General features: G+C 33.7%; 1 protein-coding gene across 27 annotated transcripts in view; it reads right to left on the reverse strand.

Moving 5' to 3' along the window:
- dnajc6 (DnaJ (Hsp40) homolog, subfamily C, member 6) overlaps nt 1-13,980 on the reverse strand; it is a 66,953-nt gene that overhangs the window by 11,366 nt on the left and 41,607 nt on the right. For 8 of the 27 annotated variants that reach the window (XM_087257461.1, XM_087257467.1, XM_087257466.1 and 5 more), the window contains 8 exons: nt 13,723-13,917; nt 12,776-12,884; nt 12,583-12,662; nt 10,479-10,672; nt 6,216-6,608; nt 4,899-5,048; nt 2,654-2,749; nt 1,427-1,567 (listed from right to left, as the gene is read on the reverse strand). In XM_087257461.1, the coding sequence (XP_087113587.1) occupies nt 1,427-1,567; nt 2,654-2,749; nt 4,899-5,048; nt 6,216-6,608; nt 10,479-10,672; nt 12,583-12,662; nt 12,776-12,884; nt 13,723-13,917 (1,358 nt within the window). Of the gene's footprint in view, nt 1-1,426; nt 1,568-2,653; nt 2,750-4,898; nt 5,049-6,215; nt 6,609-8,305; nt 8,333-10,478; nt 10,673-12,582; nt 12,663-12,775; nt 12,885-13,722; nt 13,918-13,980 lie in introns of all 27 variants that reach the window. The other 19 variants (XM_087257459.1, XM_087257465.1, XM_087257464.1 and 16 more) reach the window with 5 other exon arrangements.

Consider the following 13,980-nt stretch of genomic DNA (forward strand, 5'->3'; position numbering starts at 1 on the left):
GTTCTTGTTGAAGGACACTGAATAGACAGAATAAAAACAAATAATACTTCAAAAAACTGTTCTTCTTCTGAAAGAACTTTTTTCCAATGGACAGAATTCCAAAACTAATATTAACTAAATAAATCTAAATAAAACCCTGCCCGGGAGATCTGGCAGAACAAAAGTATTCTATATAATACTAAAAGATACAGCCCTGCTAATGTCATCTGCCAGCCACAAAAAAAGACACAAAGTTTGTTTGTTTGTTTATTTAGAGATATCTGCAAATATTTTTCAATGGAAGTCAATGGAGGAATATGACTAGTCAGTCATAATATATTTGCAGATATTTCCAATCTGAATTATAATTATGACAAGTCAAAATATAATTAGAGATATCTCTAAATATATTTATGGATAGTCTGAACAAGGTTTAAATGCTAAAACGGCTTGCCATACGCACAGTGGCACAGTGGAGATTTCTCTAGTTATATCGTTTCAGTCGTTTGTTATTCAGTGACATGCAGTCAAATATTTCGCCAAACAGTCCTTAGGGATGCGGTGACACGCTGTCAGATATTTTACCGAACAGATCCCCCACTTTTGGCGCGCATAAACAATCATAAAGCCCTCGTGCTGCAGGAATGAGGAGGTCTGCTGAAGGCGCGCAGCTGACGTGCAGTGAGGGGTTTGCGTCTTTAATAAACTACGGCAGTTTGCGATCACTGAACAGTAAGAATGATTAATAAATCCATATGAAACAGTCCCTTAAAAGTCACGTCTCGCTTTCAGTTTCGGGCTTTGGCGCGTTTTGCACTGAGCGTGTCTCTCTCTCTCTCTCTCTCTCTCTCTCTCTCTCTCTCTCACTTACGCGGGCATGCACTGTGGTCTCATGAGGAAACGCTGCTTTTTGATATAGTGTTTTTCTTGCTCCCGAATACAAATAATTTTTCAAGTATTTGTTCGAATCAAGTATTCGTAAAAACACGCTATTCGTGCCTTTCCGAATAACGTATTCGGGTTCGGCTCCACCCTTAATATATATATATATATATATATATATATATATATATACTGTATTTGTAATCAATGTCAATGAAGTTTCCATATGATTTTCTTTGCCCAATAAGCGGTGAATATCAGACGTTTATCAGGTCATAACATTAATAGAAATGCTGATTTATAATAAAAATGCAACAAAAAATTGGTTAATTTTGTCTTAAATACTTATTATCAAATCCAAAACACATTGGTTAAACTTCGAAACACAAATCACAATATTTTAATGTCACATCATCACTGAAAGTACAGCTAGAAAATATTTGCAAGATCCAGAAGGTCAAAAGACATTGTTAATTGATGTTTTTAATGCAAGCCTTCTAATATTGTGTTATTTAGTGTTTCATTGTGAATTTATTAACATAAGGAACTTTAAAATATGATTTACCTCCTCCAAGGCCTGCTCCCAGGTTACCCAGATCAGCAAAAGGGTCAAGAGTGTTAGGTTTGGTCTGGTGGGTGGGTGTACCATGGGCTGAGCTGGTTGGACTAGTACTGGCTGATTTACTGCCCATCCCAAAACCTCCACCTAAAATGATGAACAAGATATGTATTCATTACTGATTGAATTCTGTAATATGGCTGCAAACTCTGCTTCTTACAACAATTCAAACCAGGCAGAATAAATTATAAAAACAAATCGCCAATGTGCTTTTCTAGAGTAATAATAATGAATAAAATAGAGATTATGAATTTAAGTTTGGTGTAAAACCAGGGAACTCATTAATAAATGATATAATAAATAAAATATCTATAAATATATACATCTATATATCTATCTATATATCTATCTATCTATCTATCTATCTATCTATCTATCTATATATATATATATATATATATATATATATATATATATATATATATATATATAATATGATATAAAAATTGTATTACAATATAATTTATTATATAGATTATATAAATTGTGTATACATATATATATATATATATATATATATATATATATATATATATATATATATATATATACACACACACACACACACACACACACACAGTGTGCAAGTAAACTTTAATATTTTAAATGATTTTCTGAAATGTAATAAAAGACGGTGAAATTGGTGGTTTTTGTTTGTCATTCAGTGTAACAGGCATATTTATGTAAAAATTAAACTTAGTCGTTCCTGTACATAAAATGCATAAAACAAAAAAATAATCGTGAAAATTTGTATCATATTTATACTTATTTAAAACCTTTAGCTAATAAATAGACAAACCATAGTTGTTTAAAAGACAGTGGCAAATTATAAAAGTTTAAAACTATCATTAAATAAAATAGCATAGTCTTTTAATGTCGTCAGCATTTTATCTAAACATCTAAACTACTGCCACAAACAAATATCTTTGCTACTGAGCCTTTTCAAAGCCATTAAAAATAACGATAAGCAGTATCCAGCTCTGCTGATTTAAAATAATGTCAGCCAGATAATGTTTCATGAGGCATTAACATTCATGAGCTACATGAGCTCATCACACCAGTCCAGATGGCAGGTCAGACTCAGCAGTGAGTCATTTTGTTTTTTAGCTGTAATTTCAAATGAAACCACCAGGTGTCGCTATGACTATGCTATGAACAAACCACCACACTCACCTGCAGGCGCTGGTTTGTTCCATTCCCAGGCTCCTGTTGAGTTCTGCTGCTGGATGTTGACAGTGGGAGTTGAGGGAGGAACAGGTGAGCTGCGACCTGTGATAAAAAACACACTTGTCTCAATGTCATCAATTACCACAGGCAATAATTGGCTATTAAATAAACAAATAAACAGTATAGATTTTGGTTCAAAAGTTTGGTGTTTTAGCCTTGTTTTAGCAAAGACCTCTATGTTTGGGCGTCTTTTAAAGACAAAAAGATGCTTGCCGGGTGTCATACTCATTTATTCGACAAGCATAAAATCGCTAATAAATAACATTTATTTTCACTTTAAAAACATGAAATGCAGTGAAAATCTTTAACTAAACACGAAAATTTAAAACTAGTATACTTGTAGAGCATTTATGTTCAGATGTTCCCTACATGACATTTATAAATCGTGTATATTTTTGTTAACACACATTTTAATTGTTGTTTAATGTAATAAAAAATGGTAATAATAGTGCACCTTTGAAGGATTTTGTTTCTCTTCATACTGAAAATTAAAGACGAACTGGAGCTTGATTGTGTAAAGAATTTTAGAGTCACTGATTTTAGTCTCTTTTTCTGTAAGAGTTAACAATAATTGGAATAATCTACCAAACAACATTAGACTTTATGCACATTAGAACAAATCAAGCTACAGTTGAAATGCTGATTAAAAATGCATCGGGTGTGTCACCATTAAGTGCGGGTTTATAATTTAAATCTTGATGCTATTTATTTTATTGTGATTTTGTGTTTATGTTTTTGTTATATGATTTGTATTTTTTCTGCCCAGATACTGCAGACGAAATTTAGCTATGTAGTTAATTCTGGGGCATTTCTTTGATTGGCCATTGTTCCTGTCAAATAAAGAAGCAAAATAAATTTAATAAACATATAGCCATTAATATGCTAAGTATTTACTATGTATTTGGTTATTTCCACTTGTTTTATTAAATACTTATTTATTTATTACTTATTTTATGTAATTTATAGTAAATTATTACTCCAGTCAGTATTGCTTTCATTACTACTACCACTAATAATAATAATAATAATAATCAATATTAGAGTGATGTCTGAAGGATCGTGTGACTGAAAACTGGAGTAATGAAGCTGAACATTCATCATTTAAATCACTGGAGTAAAAGATTAAATTAAATTATAAACTCCTTGTGAACAGTTATTTTATAGTGCAATAACATTTTTCACTTTGTACTGTATTTTTAAATAAATACATGCAACCTTGATGAGCAGGATAAGCTTATTTTAAAACATTTAAAAATCCTACTGACCCCAAACTTTTGACCGTTAGTGTGTGTGTGTGTGTGTGTGTGTGTGTGTGTGTGTGTGTGTGTGTGTGTGTGTGTGTGTGTGTGTGTGTATTGATTATTGATTATTTATGAGGAATGAGATACATTGACTATTATATATACATTATAATTATACATTATATAATATATACATTATGTAATATATACATTATATAATATAATATATAATATATACATTGATTATTTATGAGGAATGAGACTGTAAGGGATAATAAAAACATTTTGAAGCATTATTATGTATTATATTTTTCTCAGTTTCAGTAGCTTCAATGCAAGGCTCTGAGTAACAGTACATTGCAATCTGCTCGGCAGTATTTGGCATCATGCAGTACTTTTTTCAACTCTGCAGACTGCTTGAAAAACACTACAATTCTAAATAAATAAATAGCAGCACTTTTCATTATTGTACAGTGGCTGCAAGGCATTCAGAGAAACAAAAACTTTTCAGCCAATTTCAAAATCATATTATTATGTAAAAAAAAAAGAGAATAAAATCACATGCAGATTACATAAAGCATGCAAGCTACAATTAATGCTACATCCAAGACAGTCTTTTACCAACCTGCAGCATTTATGACTAAAAACAATGTCAAATGTTGCCTTAAATATTCCCACATACACATTACAGGATTTAACTGTGCTTATGATGCTATTAATCACACACACTGTACATAAATCAAATAATAATCTAATAATAACAATTCCACTTTCTCTAAAATATCAGCACTTTAATTATATTTACAACAGAGCTGTTGTTAGAGATGAATCTGCAAGGCTGTTTTGATGATAATACTCTAAAGGATTTGAACACAAAAGAGCTTTGCTGGTTGTTATGGTGATGTTGCCCACACACTGGCAGTACAGAGAGACAAATGCGCATGCCTTACCCATGCCCATGTTCTGCATTGTAGGAGACGGAGATCGTGCAGCATGCAGGAAGGGGTCTGGCTGCCCCATATTACCTGGACCCAGGAACGCACCCATGAAATCCTGTGGCTTAGGGGCAGGAGCGGGCCCAGACCCGAACGGGTCGAAAGCTGAAGAGTTAAAGAAAGTATTCAGAATCTTTAGCTGAAATGCACATTTTTAAGACAGATCCAGTAGTTTAGTCAAATATTCACACATTGCTATGTTAATTTGTCACAAATTTGCCCCAAATACAATATGTAAATAAAAAATATATAGCAATCAATCAATTTGCTAAAATTTACAAAAGCAAAATGTTAAAAGTATGCATGCATGTGCTTTTAGGTACAGTAATATTTCAAATAAAAAATAATAGTTATAATAAGCAGTTATGTGGAGTTATTATTAATTACTTTAAAGTTAAAAGAATAGATCAAATAAAAAATAAAAAAACTAATTGGTTCAATGAAGTGTCTGCTAAATAATAATAATTACTTCATGAGTAATAAATATTATTAGTAAGCAGTAAATATTAGACTTTATTAGTAAAAAAAACTTTTGAATGGAAAAACAATATAGCTACAAGCACCATTAATGACAGACCCAAGACCCAGTTCCACCACCAGCATACTGGGATTTAGAAATCAATGCAGTTTGGGTACAAACATTAACCTTTTGGTAATCTTTGAATGTGCACATGTATATATGATATATGGATATTAATACTGTATTGTCAGATCATTGTTTTTGTTTGTTCCCATTTCATTTTACTTCCAGTGTTTTAGCCGATGCGCTGTTTAGCGCATCAGTTAACCTATTAACTCTTTCTCCTCAACTAATAAGAAAGTCAATAGAAAGACAAGGCTACCCTGCCATTGACAAGCACAGGTACAGCTGAACAGGCCAGTCAGGTTGATAGACTCAGTGAGAAATCCCTGTCAAATTTGGGTAAAAAAATAATCAAAACTGATGGCAGTGGCTGACTTTTTTGCAGCATAGTCTTTATTTTATAAAGCTGTTTTCCCTGCTTCTGTGTGTTTTTGCCCTTTTTGTATTACACTCTCTTTTTAAAATAAACTGAACTTACACTTCTGAAACTACCTCTTCTCATCCTAGCTCTTTGTCAGTCCAAACTTTACAGTAATAATGTTATGGAATAAATCAAATAAATCCCATTCAAATGAATAATTCCATCATCCAAATCAAGATGCTGCTTCACTCCACTGACTCCTGACAAACATCTCAGCTAAATGAGTTCAGCTGTCCATCTCTGTTACTGAACCATAAAGCACACTCACTGTTTCCAGATCGGGGTGAAGGTCCGGGTGAGGAGGACTGTGCGGATCTCCGCGGCGTGGACTGAGCAGAGCCTGGACAGCTGGCTGGCTGTGGTGTTGGTGGAGCTCCAAACAGATCCCCCAGCAGGTCTGTGGTAGTGTTGTTGGCTGGGGGTTGAGGGGAGGATGGAGGAATTTTAGCAGCGTCTCCATCCAGACCCAGAAGATCCACTTCCTCAGCTGCTGGAGGAGGCGGCGCTGCGGCCTGCGGCTCTGGCCTTTTAGCTGCTTTTGATTTCTCATTACTCGCGTTGCTCTGCTGGCTAGAAAGGGACAGCATCTCATCATCAGATGGTTCGCTCTCTTCATTCGGCCCCACTCTGCCTCCGCAACTGCTATGGCCCTGAGCGGGATCTAAGGGACAGACCGGAGAAAAGGTTTTGTTAATAAAACAACATCAAACGTGTCTATACAACTTAGGAGCGGTTTTCTAAATATTCTGAAATGTTTTTACTAGTGAAGCCTAGTGATATCACACTGTACCTTTTAAATTCACTAATACTAAGGTATCATACTATTCAATTACTGTATTTTCCAGAAAATGTGTCACAATTTACTATAGATTTTTTATCTGAACTTGCAAACTTTTGTTCATAAAAATATATAAAACATCTCTGAATAAAGCATTGTGTAAATCCCTTGTGTAAAAGAGAAAAAAATCATCACTTTCTAAAAAATTTGCATTTAAATCACTGTCATAACACTGACACTGTTAAATCACTGTAAAACAAACTCTTTATTCATTCATTCATTTTCTTTTTGGCTTAGTCCCATTATTAAAATAAGGGTCACCACAGCGGAATAAACCGCTAACTTATCCAGCATATGTTTTACACAGCGGATGCCCTTCCAACCGCAACCCATCACCGGGAAACATCCATACACTCTCATTGACACAAATACACTTGACTTGGCTTGAACCAGCGACCTTCTTGTTGTGAGCCCATCACTCTTCATATATATATATATATATATATATATATATATATATATATATATATATATATATATATATATATATACAGTTTTTACCTAGTTTTTTAAATGCAATTTTGTTTTGTTTATGAACATCTTGTCACTTCCGTCCAGAATTCTCTTAATGAAATGTCTTAAAATGTGCTTAAATTAGTTGAATGGAAAAAGCACTAAAGAATAAAAACAACAACAACAAGTTTGATTTATTGATTTATAAGTCATATTTTAATATTTTATTTAGATAATTTAAAATAGGCTACCCATAGTCCTAAATGAAACCAAACATTTATAAATATTATAAACTGGTATTTTACGTCCCCTCAGTATTTAAAAATGAATTTATTCATTCATTCATTTTCTTTTCGGCTTAGTCCCTTTATTAATCTGGGGTCGCCACAGCGGAATGAACCAACTTATCGCCAACTTATCCAGCAAATGCTTTACGCAGCGGATGCCCTTCCAGCCACAACCCATCACTGGGAAACACCCATACAAACTGATTTACACGCATATACTACAGAAAATTAGCCTACCCAATACACTTATACCACGTCTTTGGACTATGAGGGAAACCGGAGGACCCAGAGGAAACCCACGCGAATAAGGGGAGAACATGGAAACTCCACACAGAAATGCCAACTGACCCAGCCGAGGCTCGAACCAGTGACCTTCTTGCTGTGAGGCGACAGCACTACCTACTGCGCCCCCGCATCGCCAGTATTCAAAATAGAAAAAAAAAATATATATATATATATATATATATAAACAAACAAGAAATCATTGTGACATACACTATAAACAATACTTGCAATACACATCAAGCCTAAGCAAATTTTGTGGCAAATGTTCTTCACAAATACTCACTTGTCTCTTTATCTAAATTATCTCTATTTTGTGCATATTTTACATGCTTGATGTTAATTGCACTATATTAGACACTACACATATGGAGAAGAAAATAAATGTGACATATGTTCTGAAAATTACAGCACTAATCAAATTGTCTACATACACTTTAAATCTATTAATCAACCATGTACTGTTGACTCTCAGGAGCCTCCAACTCTACATCTTACCTTCCAAGTCCAAGCCCTCCATTTCATCTTCCAGGCAGAGAATAAAGTACATTAAACAGATGGTGTTTAGTTTAATTAAGCACAAATACTCTACAGACTGCCAGCAAATGACTGATGAGTTGACTTGTTCAAAGATTCACTGGGGGACAAACTACTGAGCATATGCTTGGAGACTAAAATCCACTAGACCATCATGTCACCATTGGTCATATGAAACACTGGGTAACACTTCAGTATGGGGACAACTAGTTGCTTATTAGCTTGCATCCTTGTTGTTTATAAGTATCTTAGCATGACCCTATTGCACATCCCTTGATTCTATACTTTAATTTATCAGATGTTAACTTTGTGGATATCACAATGATTTCAGTGCTTTTTATGTGGCCTAACTGCAAAAAAAAAGTTTAAATCTGGTTTACTATGTATCAATAAGTAGTAAATGAACAGTTTGAGGCAAAATAAAACATCAGTTAATACTGAATGTGTTTCTCATACTAAAGTGGCATGAAACCAGCAACTGTGCTTACTTTCTGATAATAAGGCCTGTAGATTGAACATTTAAAGCACATGAAAGCATAGTTTACACACATTTGTGATTCTGGAGTTTATACTGTTAATAGCAGTTGACAGCAGTTTAGTTTTATAAAGTGTACACTTTGATTCCCTTCTAAAGTTTGCATATTCAGGCTCACAATTTTATTGTGATGTAAACTAATGTCGGCGCCAGTGGTGTAGTGGTTAGTCCGTCAACACAACCAGAGTTCGATTCCTGCCTCACAGTCCTATGCCGATACTTCCCCTCTCTCTGCTCCCCATGCTTTTCTGTCAATATTCTCTACTGTCCTATACAATAAAGGTGAAAAAAACCTAAAAAATAATTTTAAAAAAAGTCATGTCTGCTGAAAATGCATTACAATTATATTGAGGTATAAATAATGTGTAAAAATATTTTCATATTTAATTCAATCAAATAAATGCATGTTTGTCTACCATAAAACCCTCTAGTCTACTTAAGATATGCAATATACTTAATATTTTTTAATGTGATAGAAGAGTTGATATAAAATATAAAGAACTTAAAGGCCAAATAAAAGCACTGAAGTCATTATGATTATCCACAATGTTGATTTACTTTTGATACTGTAAGCAAAATCATCATGATTGTAATTTAGGGCTGCACTATATTGGAAAAAGACTGACATTGCAACATTTTACTACGATATATACTGTGATATGAGTACAATTGCACCAGATGATTTGAATAGCTCTATTTGTTAAGAATTCATAGTTTTAGAATGATTGAGATGATTTTGTATGTGCATAAAATAAACTTAATAAACAACAAGCAAAGTTAAACACAACAGAGCAAAGATACAAATGAAATAAACGACTTTTTATGATTTTCTGGGGAGTTGAAGAATATTGTGGAACAGAAATAATTCATTCATCAATTTTCTTTTCGGCTTAGTCCCTTCCTTAATCTGAGGTCGCCACAGCGAAATGAACCGCCAACTTATCTAGCATATGTTTTACGCAGCGGATGCCCTTCCAGCCATAATCCATAACTGGGATTTACACCCATACACACTCATTCGCACACATACATACACTATGGACAATTTGGCTTACCCAATTCACCTATACCACATAATATCTGGTCAACTACAATCCAGATTTTTTGTTTATTTAATTTTTTTTTTTTTGTGGATTCAATTGTTATTGAGATATCAATGCTGAAATGATATATTGTGCAGCTCTAATGTAATGTGAACAAAATTTCAGCTCTAACTCTAATGCTCTCAGCCAAAGAACTTGCATTAAAATATTAAAAGCCAAAAATATTTGTTTATAATTTTTGCGTGTTTTTTATATATATTTTATAGTGTTGCATTAAAACACATCTGTTTAGCTGTGCCTTTACTGAGTGAGCACTGTGCTACGTCTGACAGATCACACCATTATATCGTTCTTTTCTTTTTCATTCTTTTAGAACCTGTTTTAACACGTTTTAATCTGTTTTTAATCACTTTTATTATTTATTTTTATTTTCTTATACTTGTCTTTTTTACTCCTGTTTATGTAAAGCACTTTGAATAACTATTGTGTGTGAAATGTGCTATAGAAAAAACTTGCCTTGCCTATAAAGATTATAAAGTGTGTGTTTGTACTGTACCTGCAATAGCAAGTGCATCCTGGTGTTCCTGATGGCAGGAGAAGAGCACATTGGGGCTTAGGTCTTTGGTGGGAAACTGTTCCCATGGTGGAGTGAGATCTTTCTGTTTCTCCGTGCTTTCAACCTCAATATCTATCAGCACATGAAACAGCTGTGGGTATTTCTCTGGAGAATCACAGGCATCCAGCTCTGTCCTGGACAAACACATACACACAGACTTAAAAAAAAAACAAATATGTTCTTTATTTTTAGTTGCATCATATTTTAAATGATTGAATGAAATGAAAGTATTCCCTAGTATCTTCTCTCAGAGAGTATTCTCAAGGATATTATCTATGGTACTTGTGTTTTACATCCAAGTGTAAATGATTAAAAAATATAAGATGTAGGGTGGTGAAATTGGTCTTTTTTGAGTTTTTGAGGTTACATTGAAAAGTTAATTTGATAAGAAAAGCATAAATTGAATTGTTCAGAATGCAATCTGATATACGTTTACATTGCCAACTTTAAAATTTGTAATTATTTTAATCATATCAAATCACCATTTTGCAGCACAATTAAACTATCTTGCAGTGGAAATTATATATTTTTACTATACATAAAAGTTCATATATGCTGTGCAGTTCTAGTTTACTCTCATTTTAGCATCATTAAGATAATGAGATTTTTTGGCAAACACTTGATGTTTTATTTATTATTTAAAGATATTTTATATTTACTTATTATTTAAAGATATTTTATTTCAGCTACATTGTTGTGCAGCAACAACAACAAAAAAAACAAGGAGTTGGTGAACGCCCCTCTTACTCCCCTGTATATATTAACAACACTGCAGTAGAGACTGTACAGCAGGTAAAATTCCTGGGGGTCCACGTTACTGAGAACTTGACCTGGTCTCTTGATACTACTTGTCTTGCAAAGAAAGCGAACCAACAGCTGCACTTTCTGAGAAGGTTAAAAAGAGCACACCTCAGCCCATCAATCCTTACAACTTTTCACAGAGAAGCTCTTGAGGGTGTTCTCACTAATGGCATTTCTCTTTAGTATGAGAATAGCAGTGTATCTGACAAGAACACCATTAAGAAGAAAATAAAATCAGCTGAAAGGTCCGTTGGAGTCAAAATGACATCTATCAAGGAGCTGTATCAACAACGCTCTCAGTCTAGAGCAAATAGCATTTTAAGGGATCCAACCCACCCTGGCCAAAGTCTGCTCACGTTCATGCCATCAGCGTTACAGAAGCCAGAGGAGCAAATCAGCGTGGTTTCATGATAGCTTTTATCCTGTCATTATAAGACTTTTAAATAATATCAAATCTTAAATATTACTATAAACATCAATAAATAGTTTAATGAGAACAATATGTTAATATTATAACTATTATAACAAACTGTGCAATAGTTACTTAAGTATTAATTAATTTCCTTCTGTGATTTTAAAATTGGGTTATATTTTATATAACTGTATTTTTATATATTTATGAAGTTATAAAAGCTGTTTTATTTAGTTAGTTGATTATAGTGTTTGATGTTTTTTATGTTTTTGTTGGGTCTGATGCAACATCATTTTGTTCTGCATTACAATTTATTGTGATGTTTTGAGTGACAAAAAAAGCAGAAACTGAAAGGAAAAAGGAAACTAAAACTGGAAACTGAAAATTTAATCAAAAGTTATTTTATTTTCATGGCTACTTTTTTTTGCCATTTAAATAACCATGTAGTCTATTAATCAATACTGACTGCCCTGTTAAGGATAATAAATGATCTTATAGTTGCAGCAGATTCTGGGGCTTGTGGCATTTTGGTTTTGTTAGATCTTAGTGCCGCATTCATGCCAGCAAGCAATTTGTCTATTCTGGTGCAAAAAGATCTTAAACAATTCCATTGCAGTGGGGTGTCCCTCAGGGGTCTGTATTGGGTCCTACTCTTTTTATTATTTGTGTGTTGCCTGTTGGGCAGATCATTCAAAAGTATGGTCTGGGTTACCACTGTTTTGCAGATGATGCCCAGATTGAGCTTCTGCTTAAATCTTTTAGACGATCTGTCTCACATATTCCACCATTTCAGTGCAACGATTATGAAAGGGGTGGAAAAGAAACACTTACTTCATAAACTTCAAGACTGTGCTGCCAGGGGCAATGAAACCAGTGTGGAACTGAATCTGGAATATCTGGGTGTTTGTTACCTGCAAAACAACACAGCGTTGAACTCATTGCCAAAAAACTAATGTAGCAAACATTCAGTCGGGACAGCTACACCTGACATCATATTCTAGATTTAAAGTAATCAGTCTCATACCTTGGCCTGAAGTGCATGAGAGCGCATGTGATAGACTGAAATCACCACGTCTCCTTGTGCGCTCACTCCCACAGGAAACACCACTTTGCCCTCCTGAATCCTGTGTTCTCTGAGACCAACATGCACACACAGTACATTACAACACCATTACACCAATAAATAAAACAAATGTTATAAAGGATAAAGCTATATTCAACTATTATAATATTGAATGTTCAGCAAACAAGCAACATATGGGAAAATAATTAGATTATATTATTAATTCATCTTTATTAATATTATTTTTTTATTCAAAAAAATAAAAAATAGATCCAAACAACATATTGTGGGTGACCATCCCTGTTCCTGGAGATCCACTTTCCTGCAGATTTCAGTTGCAACCCATATTAAACACACCTGTCTGTAATTATCAAGTGCTGTTCAAGTTCTAATTAATTCATACAGGTGTGTTTGATCAGCGTTGGAGCTGAAATCTGCAGGAAGGTAGATCTCCAGGAACAGGGTTGGTTACCCCTATTGTAAACCTTCAAAATCGAAACCTTGAATTAATTTAAATTTCAATTCAGCAATTTGTACTTTATTCCCTTTCAAACTCAATTCAACTTCCTGTCAGGAGGACAATTTAGTTTAATAGGTTTTAGATTTAAATAAGTGTTTATAAATTATTAAATAATTTATTTTTGTTTAACCCTTTTCTTCTGACTTATAAAAAAGATAACTGGATAACCGACTATTGAAACACTATGATATCCATAAAAAAGAGGACCTAAAAATTGCTTTTTGTAAATGTGCCCTGATTTTTGTCAAATCAAATATAGTTCAAATATAAAGAATTAATGTTTATTGGTATCAGGCAAAATCTTGATGTTGGTGCAATCCTAGGGAATATATATCCATTCATTTCATATAATTTCAACTATGCTTTTAATATATAACATCATGCCTACCTCATTCTCTCGTACTCCTGAGCTGTAGAAAATATCTTGGTCTCACCAATTAGTACATCACAAAATGGCCGACAGCCACTGCGCTGTTTGTTGAAGCAGGGAACAGGACTGATTGTGACAGTTTTAATAACTAGTGGTTTGGAGTGGGGTACGGTGGGCTTCTCTGAGACTAAACTGCATACATAACCTATGTACCTGGAAAAAAAACATACACACACAAACAAGAATGTCAGTACAAAAATGTACTATATACACAGT

Source organism: Danio rerio, chromosome 6, assembly GCF_052040795.2.
Source record: "Danio rerio strain M-AB ecotype USA chromosome 6, GRCz13ab, whole genome shotgun sequence".
In the NCBI taxonomy this organism is placed as follows: Eukaryota; Metazoa; Chordata; class Actinopteri; order Cypriniformes; family Danionidae; genus Danio; species Danio rerio.